General features: G+C 38.8%; 2 protein-coding genes across 18 annotated transcripts in view; one reads left to right on the forward strand and one right to left on the reverse strand.

The window, feature by feature from the left end:
- Nucleotides 1–2937: 2937 nt before the first annotated feature.
- LOC119790239 (creatine kinase B-type) lies at nt 2938–7439 on the forward strand. Its single transcript, XM_038295708.1, has 8 exons — nt 2938–3105; nt 3394–3595; nt 4240–4394; nt 4480–4612; nt 4958–5129; nt 6630–6753; nt 6831–7020; nt 7109–7439. Exons 1-8 carry the CDS (start codon nt 2953–2955, stop codon nt 7285–7287), a joined length of 1308 nt encoding a protein of 435 aa, XP_038151636.1. The 5' UTR covers nt 2938–2952; the 3' UTR covers nt 7288–7439.
- A 1144-nt stretch (nt 7440–8583) lies between these two features.
- LOC119790237 (MAP/microtubule affinity-regulating kinase 3-like) overlaps nt 8584–13052 on the reverse strand; it is a 68514-nt gene continuing 64045 nt past the window's right edge. For 5 of the 17 annotated variants that reach the window (XM_038295699.1, XM_038295696.1, XM_038295697.1 and 2 more), the window contains 2 exons: nt 11771–11815; nt 8584–9403 (listed from right to left, as the gene is read on the reverse strand). In XM_038295699.1, the coding sequence (XP_038151627.1) occupies nt 9058–9403; nt 11771–11815 (391 nt within the window). In that variant the 3' untranslated portion in view covers nt 8584–9057. The remainder of the gene's footprint in view (nt 9404–11770; nt 11816–13052) is intronic. The other 12 variants (XR_005281694.1, XR_005281692.1, XR_005281693.1 and 9 more) reach the window with 4 other exon arrangements.

Here is a 13052-nt window from a genome sequence, read left to right on the forward strand (position 1 = left end):
TGTCGCCTTTTTGGAAACACAGGGAGAAGCAATCAGCAAAGTGAGCTTAGTGCTTGGAAAAAATCTTTCATTCCTTTTGAGACAGCATGAAATCTCAGCTGAGTACAAAACATAGAGAAGAAAACAAGAAAGGGAAAAAGAAGAGAGGGACTAAACACAGAACAAATAATGTATGTTTATTCTACTAAAATTTCTGTATCTGTATAATGGGTTTGTTTTATGTCTTCTCAATTCACAGGGCCCCCTGCCTGTTTTGGCCCGGGCCCCCAAATTTCCTAAATCCGCCTCTGAATGTGAGATGGCTTCTTCATACTTTCTAACAGCAGGAGGAAAATTCTACCGTTGCCGTGGTAACCATCCTAGTAACCAGGCGCTGGTTGATATTAACATCGCGCGCTCTGACCGTTAAGACATTTATCGGCACTTCGAATAGACTTTGGAGAAAAACACAACAGTTTTCTGTAACCTGTAATGGAAGAAGGCAAAATAATGTCCGACGTTATGGAGACGATGTAAGTAAATGACCTTAATATTTACTACAAGTTATGTGTTAAATGAAAATCTACTTAATTCATAGTATTTCATACAAACGTTTACCACATTACACTAAATTTATCGGAATGTTACATGTTTTGGCAAAACAGTTTGGGTACCTTTCATTTTTACTTATTCACATTTATGGGAACCTAAAAAGATGAGTAACAGTGAAAGATGGAGGTTTGTAACTGGCACATTGAAACAGATTCACCGTTATTAAAGCAGAATAACGTCTGCTAGCCCTTAGCTAAATGAGGGCAAAGCTAAGGACGAAGCAGCATTTTAAAACATTTAGATTAGTTTGGCTCTACGTCAGGAACTCGAAGAGGTCACAGCAGAAAAAGTTTGTTATTTGGAGCTGATATATAAACTCTTGGAGTGTTTAGTGAACTTATTAGGAGCATTTTAAGTGTAAGCTAACAGTAGCTAACAGAAGGTTGGTAGGGTTTTTCAAGAGAAAGGGGAGCCGTTAGACATTCCGGACGTACCTTCCTCCGCTGCAAGCTGGTCAAAATTAAAGCGCCAAAAAAGGAGGATTCTTGGATACAGTTATAAGAGCAAGAGCTAAGAAGTGACGGGCAGCACACGTGGGCTTGTTTTCAACGGAAGTTAAGTTGGAAAAAAAAAAAACTGGACAGGCATTACCCATAATGCACCGCAAGGACGCAGACCGAATGATGTGAAATAAACTTTACAGGGGGTTCAGGGTTTAAAAATATATGGTTTATATAAAGCAAGAATATCTAATTTAGTTTAAATTAAAAGAAAATACACGTAAGCCTTTAAAGGTTCCCATCCTCCCCAGTAATATTTAAAAAACACGGTTGTTTTACAGAAAGTTTGCAACCGTTCTCTATTTCAGTGATGTGTTTCTCTGTATTTATACTGAATAAAATTTTATAATAAAAATGTTTAAAAAATATTTTCAGATGATGAAATAATAGTGTTTTAAGTTAAACGGAGTATTTCTTCTCTGTGTGACGTCACAATAGGCTCACAGACTAGGCTGTGATTCAATTCGATTAAAAAATATATATTCGTCTTTAAAGGGCGTTAACCAAAATCATTCTCATCTGTCAATATTGCACCAAATCCCATTTTACATATTCTTTTAATAGTTCTCTAATTTTTTTCTAAATGCTTCTGATTTGCAAAGCATCCAAGCATTGACTCTAATTAATCACATAAAGGCAGGATCTGATCATATTCTCCTTTCATTTCTGGGAAATCTTTAGGAAATTACAGTAGAAGAAGCATTTCTGTGAAGAACGTTAACTGGAATGCATTGGCTAAAAAAACACATTGATTGGTAAAAGGATTTGATCCTGAATCCACAACAACAGCTGATACCAATCATGGCTTTAAAGAGTTTAAAATATTTTAAAATCTGTTTTATGGATTTTAGAGGCCTAGGAGGTTTTGACCAGCAGAAAGATTTACTCCTCTTTATTGTGAATCTACTGACTGGATTTGATGATGTTTAGTAATATTAGTACGGAAGAGGATTTGGGCCACTGGGGGAAAAAAAAAGTTAACCGATTTTTAGATATTATTTCAGTTTAATATTGGGGAAAAAGTCAGAATTCTGACTTTAATCTTAGAATTCTGATTTGTTTCTCAGAATTCTGACTTTTGTTTCTCAGAATTCTGGGATTAAAGTCAGAATTCCAAGAAAAAAGTCTGAATTCTGAGATTAAAGTCAGAATTCTGACTTTTTTCTTAGAATTCTGATTTTAATCTTAGAACTCTGATTCGTTTCTCAGAATTCTGACTTTTTTCTCAGAATTCTGGGATTAAAGTCAGAATTCCGAGAAAAAAGTCTGAATTCTGAGATTAAAGTCACAATTCTGAGATTAAAGTCAGAATTCTGACTTTAATCTCAGAATTCTGAATTTTTTTCTCAGAATTCTGACTTTAATCTCAGAATTCAATTTTTTTTCTTAGAATTCTGATTTCAATCTTAGAATTCTGATTTGTTTCTCAGAATTCTGAGGGTTTTTTTCCCTCAGAATTAACGTCAGAACTCCAAGAAAAAAGTCTGAATTCTGAGATTAAAGGCACAATTTTAAGATTAAAGTCAGAATTCTGAGAAAAAAATTCAGAATTCTGAAATTAAAGTCAGAATTCTGAGATTAAAGTCAGAATTCTGAGAAAAAAAGTCAACATTTTGAGATTAAAGTCAGAATTCTGACTTTTCCTCATATCATAATGAAATAAAATTAAAAAAAATCTGTTCACTTTTTTTTTTTTTTTCAGTGGCCCTAATCCTCTCCCGTATACTAGCGATAATATATTCCCCATGTACATTTTAAAAAGCCGATTGTTATAGAAATTGTGAATCGGGAGGACCGGAAGTGAGAGTGAAATTGACGCCTCCAATGAATGGGCCAGCAGCAGTAGCCAATAGGAGCAGAGATGGTCATCTATAAATTTCCATCTGCAGTCAGGCTGCTCGGAGAGCTGCTGGGAGGTCGCTGCTGTTGTCTTTGCTCTTCAGTCAGAACCATAGGGATCTTACTGTCAACTAATAATAATAATAGCAGTAGCATCCAAGTCCAAACACAACAGGTAGGAGAATCCGTTTGATTTTATTTCTAAAACCAAGGATAAACTTGTCTTTTATCTCTTTATGAGGAATCTCAGAGCGCCGCTTACTTTGAATATTTGTAAAAAATATGTGTTATGCGGTTAATGTAAAAAAGTAGTTGTAATAATCAGGATGTGGAATCATATGTTAAACTGCACATATTTGGATGTGATTGAAGGAAAACCCATCCTAGTCTAGCCTTGAGCTGTAAACTTGAGACGGTCTGTGTCGCTGCTCTTCACCGCCTCTCCCCTCCATCACCCGCCCAGGGAAAAGCCATGCCTTTCGGAAACACGCACAACAAGATGAAGCTGAAATTTTCCTCCGAGCAGGAATACCCGGACCTCAGCAAACACAACAATCACATGGCAAAGGTCCTGACTCCTGCCATCTACGAGCAGCTCAGGAGCAAAGAGACGCCCAGTGGATTTACTCTGGATGATGTCATTCAGACTGGGGTTGATAACCCAGGTAAACCAATCTATTTAAAACATTTCTGTGCCTATCGAGGTTAATTGGCGGTGCTGTGTGCCCCCTGCAGGGAGCATTATCACCAGTTCTTGGACTATGACCTCAGTGAGATAACGTAGAGCCAATGGTGTGCCGTTTAATCCTAGCTGCCATCTTCCATTGATTGCATGCATAATTCCATAACACTTATTCATTACAGCAAATGCCAAACAGATGTTACAATTTATGAAAAGCAGCTGTTTGTAGATTCCAGCTGCTTATAGGCGAATGATGTCACCCTGTGTAAGACTTAGATCTCCATAGTGTAGAAAGGCTGCCCTTATCTTTAGATCCTGTTTCTGATTAGCTCTGTCAAAATGACCAGGTTGACCCAGAAATGGTCAACAGCTGAGGAGGACTTTCCAGATCTCAGTAAACACAACAACTTCATGGCTAAGGTGTTGAATCTGGAAATGTACAAGCGGCTGAGAGGAAGGATGACGCCAAACGGCTTCACCATTGATGGTGTCATTCAGACAGGGGTTGATAATCCTGGTACAGTAACAGTTGAACCCTTAGGACTGATCAAACACTTTTAGTTGGACACAATAGAACCTTTTATACTGTATAAGATTTTTTTTTTGTTTTGCATCCTTTATCTTTAGGTCACCCTTTTATTATGACTGTGGGCTGTGTGGCTGGGGATGAGGAGACATATGAGGTGTTCAAAGAGCTGCTGGACCCTGTGATTGAGCACAGACATGGAGGATACAAACCCACAGACAAGCACAAGACTGATCTCAACCCAGAGAACCTGAAGGTACTTCAGAGCTGCTGCTCAATGTGAAAAATGGATTTGCTGGGTGTAACTGATTTTAACAGATGTGGCCTGTTTGCCACATCAGGGTGGTGACGACCTGGACCCCAATTATGTTCTGAGTTCCCGAGTCAGAACAGGACGGAGCATACGTGGTTTCTGTCTGCCACCACACTGCAGCCGTGGAGAGAGGCGGGCTGTGGAGAAGCTCTCTGTTGAAGGTAAACTGGAGAGAGAATCTTATTGTCAGGATGGTATGAACCTACAGTATAGAGGAAGCAGTCACTGTCAAACACACAGGAATCCAGGAATGCTCACTGCAGTAGAACTGGCTGAGATTTAATGTTGAAAGTGGACTGCCCTCTAGTGGGAGCAGTTTGAACATGCACTGACCAGATTAACACCTCATAACTTTAGGTGTGACATGAGAACCTTTTACCTTTAAAATAAACAAAAGAATTAACCTTTGGTATGCTTGAAGACTTGTATACAGGTCTGATTTTATAAGCCCTAATCTGAGCCCATTGTTTCATTTGATTTTGGATGTTTTTCTAATCTAACGGCAGCTCTGGACTCTCTGAGTGGAGACCTGAAGGGGAAATACTTCGCCCTGAAGAACATGACTGAAGCGGAGCAGCAGCAGCTCATTGATGATCACTTCCTTTTTGATAAGCCGGTGTCTCCCCTGCTGCTCGCCTCCGGAATGGCCCGTGACTGGCCAGATGCTAGAGGGATCTGGTAAGCCTTCCCGTTATGCCTTCAGTGTGTAAACTCTGCAATCAGCCAGATATCAGATCCAGCTAAAGCCCCCTGGATCAGCAGGCAACAGGTTCATTTATTCATTGTTTAAAATCAAAGTGGCACTAGAGACTGCACAGTGGTAGTCTGCAGTCATGCTGACACTATGAGGGTTTTATGAGTTATTTCAGCCTGGAGCCTTTCTGCGTGGAGCTAGCATGTTCTATGATTTCTAACTGATTCCTACCACCGATCAAAGCACAATAGTTAGCTCATATGTCGGCCCATATAGCGGTTTTATGCTCTGTGTCATTAGCCATTTGGCAGCTACTCAGCAAAAACGATCTAGAATTAAGTAAAACATTTTGAAATTAAGTGTATTTACTCATAATTTGAGTAGGTAAATAGGATGAATTGCCAATGGAATGAGATCTTTTACTCTTAAAATAAGATAATTGGATATTATCCACTTGAAATAAGACGATACAATTCCTTTTTTTTTTTTTTATGTAAATTGTCCTGTTCCACTGGCAAATAGTCTAATTTAAGTCCCCAATTCAAGAAAAAAATGCACTCATTTTCAGAAAAAATAACTTCTTTAGATCTACTTTTTTGGCATTGTAATTCTATTGAGGAGTCTGTTACCATCACATGGGTGCAATGAATGTATTCACAGCCATTTTATTTCAAATGAAATGATTTCTGAGGATGGGGAAATCAAAAGACTCTGAGGCCTGTAAGGTAGACAGAGAAAGGTGTTAGATTAACTCTCGACAATCTTTCCTTACAGTCGCTCATTTTGTTGCTCAGTACTGACAGAATTCTGAATGACGATGAAACAAGCGTTCTAAACAGGGTTCTGCAGTCTGTATCTCAGATGAGCTGGGGTGATGCAGGAGAGCAGTAAGTCGAGGAGCGTCTAAAGCGATTAAAGCATCTTCGACAACGCAGCCAGGGGTTTCCGCCCCTGAGGCTAATTGATGCTGAAGCTTAGTGAAATACACCAGTTCCAAGAACTGCCTGTTTTGGTAAAATCCTAAATCATTATCTTGAAAATAAGTTTCACTGCTGCTCATTATTTTGACTATGAATTCAGATAAAGGCTGTGATTTGAGGGTCTAGCCCTGCTCCTCAGGTGTTTCACTGCCTCCACACCTGACCCGAATGAAAAGGTGATCAACAGGCTTTTGCAGCATTTGATGGATGCCAAGGAGATAATGCAGTCATCTTTACGCAGCTTAAGGATCAGCAGAACTTCACATGATCCAAACTCTGGTTCACATTGTTTAGATATTTGCACATATAACGCCACCATCGTCTATTAGTAAAAGCAATAAAATTGCTGACCGGTTATAGCATTGATCATTCAAAACTAATTCAGCAGGTACCATGTTTCAATTCTGACAACGCTGCAAGTTCAGTTAATATTTTACCATTTATTACAGAGTTTAATGTTTTCTTTAAAATTTGTCTTTTTTTTTCTGATCTGTTTATCTTTAGGCACAACGATAACAAGACATTCCTTGTGTGGGTGAACGAGGAAGACCATCTGCGTGTGATTTCTATGCAGAAAGGCGGCAATATGAAAGAAGTGTTCTCTCGCTTTTGCACAGGTCTCACCAAGGTCAGTGGGAAAGTTCAGAACCGACGCCTCAGATGGCTTTTTATCAGGAGAAATGATGAATTCCTCCCTGTTCACAGATCGAGGCTCTGTTTAAAGACAGGGGCCATGCATTCATGTGGAACGAACACCTGGGTTACATTCTGACCTGCCCCTCCAACCTGGGCACTGGGCTGCGCGCAGGAGTGCACGTGAAGCTGCCTAACATGAGCAAACACGCCAAGTTTGAGGAGGTTCTAAAGAAAATGAGGCTTCAGAAACGTGGGACTGGTAAGAGCCCCACCCCCCAGTTCTTTACAAACTAATATTACTGTGCACCCCCATACAGTACATCAGACTAACATCTGTCCCCTCTCAGGTGGCGTAGACACGGCTGCCGTCGGCGGAATCTTCGACATTTCCAACGCGGACAGACTGGGCTTCTCTGAGGTGGAGCTGGTGCAGATGGTGGTTGATGGGATCAAACTGCTGGTGGAGATGGAGAAGAGGCTGGAGAAAGGCCAGTCCATTGATGACCTGATGCCTGCCCAGAAGTAAAGCAGCCTGAAGCACAGTGCCCCCCCCCCCTCCATTTTGTTCCTACCTTCCCTCTAAACTCCACCCAGTGAAGGATTGACTGCACTTCATGTTTCTGTGTGAACATCTGTATTTAAGATCTGAAATGTAATAAAAATGGTTTGGTTCAAGTAGGAATTTGTAATTATTAACCGTAAAGACTTTAACAGCGCTTAAGATCTGCCTGAGCTGAAAGGGTCCCAAAGTTACTGGATGTTTGAATTAAAACTTTTATGGAACATTTCTGAGGATGAACGTGACTGAAATTAAAAGCAAAATCACTCAGATATTAAAACAAAACTATAATTTCCATGAAAGTTAATGATTCTGGTTTGCAAACTGAAAACGTCAAATTAAGTCACTATGATTATTGCAAATGGCCAGAGTTCTTTAACGCCTCAAATGTTTCACTAAAAACTTTGGGCATAAATCTGCAGACAAGCTGCCTTAACATCAACCAATCAACATGGCTGAGATTCAAGGGGAGGTGAAGGACTTCTAATCACTCCCTCAGATAAATCTTTTTTTCTTTCCTTAAAATCACTGATTTCCTGTAGACCATGATTCCTTTAACAGGTTTTAAACATGACTTTTGTTAAAATGACTCTTTAGCCTTATCAATCCTATAATCATGTTCTGCTTCAGATGTTTTGTGCATTTTCCAGCCTCTGGGTGCACATTGTGGTAGTTGGCCACATCTGGGACGCTTCCTGTTTTCTCCAGATGTAGCTCTCACCATAGTTTACTTTTGAAAGGATTTAAGGTCTGTTGAGCAACTTGTTAGGAATTTCTAGATTCTTCAAGTTTTGGTGCCATTTAGTGGAAAAACTTGATTTGATAGTGAAGTTTATAAATAGCTTTTTGATCTGAACTATATCCCTTCCAAATATAAAATTCACATTCAGGCTCTTTAACAAGATATGCATCCCCAAAGAAAACAAGGTTAAAGGTTAATCATATTGGAAAAGAGTTTCTATACACAGGATTGAAAAAATAAAAATGTCAGGTTGAAATTTGCTTAACCCTTTAATTTGATAGTTTAGCCATTGAGCTACAAGTCATTAAGGGCTTATCTTTAGCTTCCTCCAGAGGGGATGACAGGGTGACCAAATATCTAGTAATTTTATCAGATTATGCTTTTTAATTGAAGCATAATCTGACTTGATGTACGGTTTAAAAGCAGAGGATCAAACTCATTTAAAGGTGTGCTCATCTTAAAACAAAAATGACTAAAACTTGTCTGCTGGTTCCGGTCCAAACACTAGCGATGAGACTGCGTAAGTTGACAGATGCTTTAATGGAGACATGAGTGAACCTTAACCATGTGGGCGTTAACACGGACTACCCATAATCTCTAATTTTTAAACAAAATACAAAAGAAAAAAGTGTTGCAGTGAAGCCATCTGGAAAGCAAGATACAGTATTTACAAAAAAAAAAAAAGGGATACTTTAACCATGAGAAACAAAAGGTGAAATAAATAAGACCAGAATTGCTTTTTTTTTTCTTCTTTTTTTCACATTCACAGCATGACAAATCATATTTAACTCGGTAATGGCGACCCCCAGCGGTCAAAACAGATATTAGTAGATAATTCAGTAATTATTGCCAAAAAGCCTTTATCTATACATTATAATATTCAATACAGACTGTGTTTTGTTTAAAAAAGGAGACATTTGGAAACTGCTACTTGGATGATTGTACAGCTTAAATACCTCAATATATATTTTTAATGTATACTTAAGTCCTTTTGTTCATAGTTTTAACTCGTTGGCAATTTTGGAAGCAATGTTTTTAAAAGCGATTGATGTCCCAGATATCCTTTTGAAGCGGACGCCGTTAAGGGAGAGACGTGGCAGCTTGCAGACCTCCATCTCCCACTGGACCAGGTTTTCAGCCTGCCCGTCTCCATGGACGCAAAGAAGCAGGAAACTCTCTTGCTGTTCGTAGTCGCAGTTGTTGGCGTCGAGCACCTTACGAATCTCCCTCATGATGTCGCAGGGCTCCATGGAGCTGGTGGTTCTCATACTCCAAGTGAATCTGAGGGAGCGGGGTTTACCGTCTTTAATTTCCCCTTTTTGATCCCCAGGTACATGGCGACTGTTGGGAGAAAAACAAGGACAGGTTTGCTTAGATTAACAGGATCATTTTTGCCTTTTATAACGTTGAATCAGAACCTGAGATTCTTCATCTCAGTTTACTGTCGGGTCAGATTCGGGTTGCAGCACAAAGCCTTACCTTGACAAAATGTAGTGAAGTTTTTTACTTCATGGAAATAAAGATTTGTGTCTGTTTGGCACTTATAACAACTTATTAAAGTTTAAGGCAAAGTTAAATCACTTTTTTTTTTAATATAATTTTAAATTAGTGAGAGTTTTACTACATTTTGTCTGACTTCCAAACAAAGGGGAAGTAAAAGCAAAAGAAAAGACTGAAGCCATCTTTGAAAAACCCAGAAGATCACTGCAGCTGGCTTTACTCTACAAACATCCCAACACCGACAGTTAAGCCCAAAATTATTCAAACACTGACCCACTTATAAAATTACTAGTTTAAAATAGGAAATAACAGCATAAATGACAATATAACCAAATCAAAGGAATACTTTGATTTTTGAATACTGTCCCTCAGTAATGAATAAATAACTCCAGCAGCATTTCAGCATCCATCTCTTGCCATTTTTAGCTTCCTCCACAGATTGAAGGGGACTCTAGCTCCGTGCCTTCGAGATGTTAACATTCTTCCTTTCAGAAAAAACTGATTACTTAAAATCTAAATCTGAAAGGTACATTAATTATTAGCCCTTTAACTGGATTCTATCTCATCCTTTAAACACATTTTTCTTACAGCATAATTTGTGTTTTTTTAAAAGACATTTAACATTGCCACCAGTTCAGCTGCGTCTTGGAGAGATTCTATATCCTAACATTTAATGAAGTAAAGATGAGAAAAATGCAAACCATATCTGAAGGTATTTATCATGCATTAAGCTCACTACAGCCGGTAAGATTAAAGTTAATATTCTGATTGCTCAATCTCACAATAACTGAGAAAAAATACTTTTGACCATCATGCAGTTTCATAAAATATTGACTTTTAATCTGTTGGCAGTTGCAGTTTCAGTGCATAACTTTAAGATCACCTGTCTGCTATTTCTGACATTTGAATATTAAAATTAGCCAAATATTAAAGATAAACGAGACAAAGCAGAATAATGAAAAACTCAGTATAAGAACTACAAAAAAAAATCAAATGAGATTCTAAACTCAACCGTCGCATCATGACCAATAGACTCAACAGACTCACCTGTTTGGATTATATTATTATAATCTACTATTGGATTATATATCTAATATTAGTTCAATGTTTAACACATTTTCTCTTGTGTTGCTTTAGAGCTCTTGTTCTTATCTTGAGTGGTGCTACATAATTTAAATCTACATAAATTAAAAATTAATTTATTCCCAGTCATCCAGGTCATAGTCATTCCAAAAAAGAAAAAACAAAACAATCCACTTGACTTTGTTTCCAAGTTTGAAGAAGTTTCGCTTCCCATCCAGGAGTTCGAGGCTTTATAGAGTAACCCAACAAAGCCTTGATTTGGCTTAGAAAACATGCAGATTAAACTGGACGAATTGGGTCGCCCCTTTGGAATGGGGGTCGTTTGGCTTCTTTATTAGCCTGCAATGCCCCATACCCTGCAGGCTAACAAAGAGGCCAAACGACCCCCATTCCAAAGGGGTTGACCCGTTTGTCCAGTTTAATTTGCATGTTTTCTAAACCAAAACAAGGCTTTGATGGGTTACTCTATAAAGCCTCGAACTCGACGCTATTCCTGACATTTTGAATTGAAAAAGCTTCCTGGATGGGAAGCGAAACATCTTCAAACTTGGAAACAAAGTCCCGTGGATTGCTTTGTTTTTTTACTTTTTTGGAATTAAATCTGAATCTTTTCCACCTATAACAAGCTTGAGGAGGAAAACTCTATATAAAGATTTATAAAAGGTATAAACATTCTCTATTTCACATATAAAATGTAAAAACTTAAATTACAACAATTATAAAAATGCTAACCTTTTCTGCTTTTTTTTCCCCATTTTAAAAATCTAAGCGGTCCTCAATAGTTTTCTGGGTTTTTCATAGATTGAGGAAGACTTGCAGCTAATTTATTGGTAAACTTCACATTTTTTGACCGACATGCAGTGTTAACAGAGCAGCACCTTTATGAAGCCATGCAACCAAAACGCATTGATAGCACAGCCGACTCAATCCGAGGCACAGCTTTAATAACAAGGTGCTGCAAGACATTCAGACATTCAGCGAGGCCAGTCAGAGGGAATCCAACACATATCCAGGTAAAGCAACTTGGATCTGATGCTGCAGACAGACAGACGGAGGCCTGCGCCCCCATAAAGATAGCAGGAGATACACAGGAAGCAGCGGGAGAGGGGGGGCAGGTATCCTCACCTTGAGCCCTCAAGTCTCCCGTTTCTCTCAAACTCGGATGAGACTCTGAGACGCCATGAGAAGATTCGACAGGAAGGCATGGCAGAGTCGGTGGACAGGGGGACAAAAGATTAAAAAAGAAGAAAAAAAATGTGGATTGTGTTCAACAACAAAAAAACAAAACATTTTTAAACATTTTCAGTGAATGGTGCGAAGAGAAAGTGAAGGAACGTGGAGGACGGTGTGAGCCACCACCGGAAACAAAAAAAAAGAGAGAAATGGAAAAGCAGGCTTCCATTAACATCGGTGGGAAATGAAAGTAAGGATTGTTGAACTCAAACCAAGAAAACACAGAAAACACAGCAGAAATGTTTCAACCCAAAACAGCAGCAACCAAGCAGGTGGGATGAAAGTAAAGGCAGAGAAGCTGCTAAAATCTCTCCAACAAGATCAGATTATCGCCGGATTTTAATGGGATTGGGATTAAAAATGAGCCGACTATTCTAAACGTGGGTAAAAAGTAGCAGATTTAGGAATAATTGGAAAAGTCGGCGAGCAGATGAAGACTTTTTGGTGGAGGGAGACTCGTCAGGTTCGCAGACAGCAAACACTCACAGAAACACAAAGTTCACAGTCAGCGAGTCGAATGTTCAACAACATTCTGTTCCTGTGACTAAAGCTGAACTCCCGGAACACAAACGCTCCGACATCTCATCCACAGGAAGGAGGAAAAGACTGCCGCTCCATTTTTTTTACCGTACATTTAGTTTGAGCAGCTTTTCATTGAATAACTTTAAAAAGACAACAGACTTTAACACGTCCATGATAAAAATAAAACAAAAAAACAGCTGCGATTTTAATTCATTTGATTTCTGTTTTTATTAAGACCAAATGTGTTTTATTGGTCCGATTGTCATATTTGCTTTAACTTAAGTAGAAAATCACGATAATAAATAAAATGGCTTAAAAACATTGATCTGAGTGTATATAATGTTTTTCTCACTGATGCACCTTAGATGCTTAAATGTTCTTATTCTTTTTAATGTTTTGTGAGATATTTAGTCATGATGCTCCAGGAACCTCAGCTGGTTAAAGAATCAATGCTTCAGCCATTTCTCACATTAACTGCCTCGGAGAGGTTACTGCTACCAGGATCCAGAACATTCATCAGAGTGACAATGGTAAGAAGATTCAACTTTAATGGTTTGCAGTATGACTGAGATGTAAAACGAGGTCGGAGGAAGCACAGAGGCTGGAGGTGAACAGGGCGCTTTAGTTTGGCCAGTGTAGGAACCTGATCTGC

This window comes from Cyprinodon tularosa, unplaced genomic scaffold (genome assembly GCF_016077235.1).
Source record: "Cyprinodon tularosa strain WSP-4 unplaced genomic scaffold, ASM1607723v1 ctg359, whole genome shotgun sequence".
In the NCBI taxonomy this organism is placed as follows: Eukaryota; Metazoa; Chordata; class Actinopteri; order Cyprinodontiformes; family Cyprinodontidae; genus Cyprinodon; species Cyprinodon tularosa.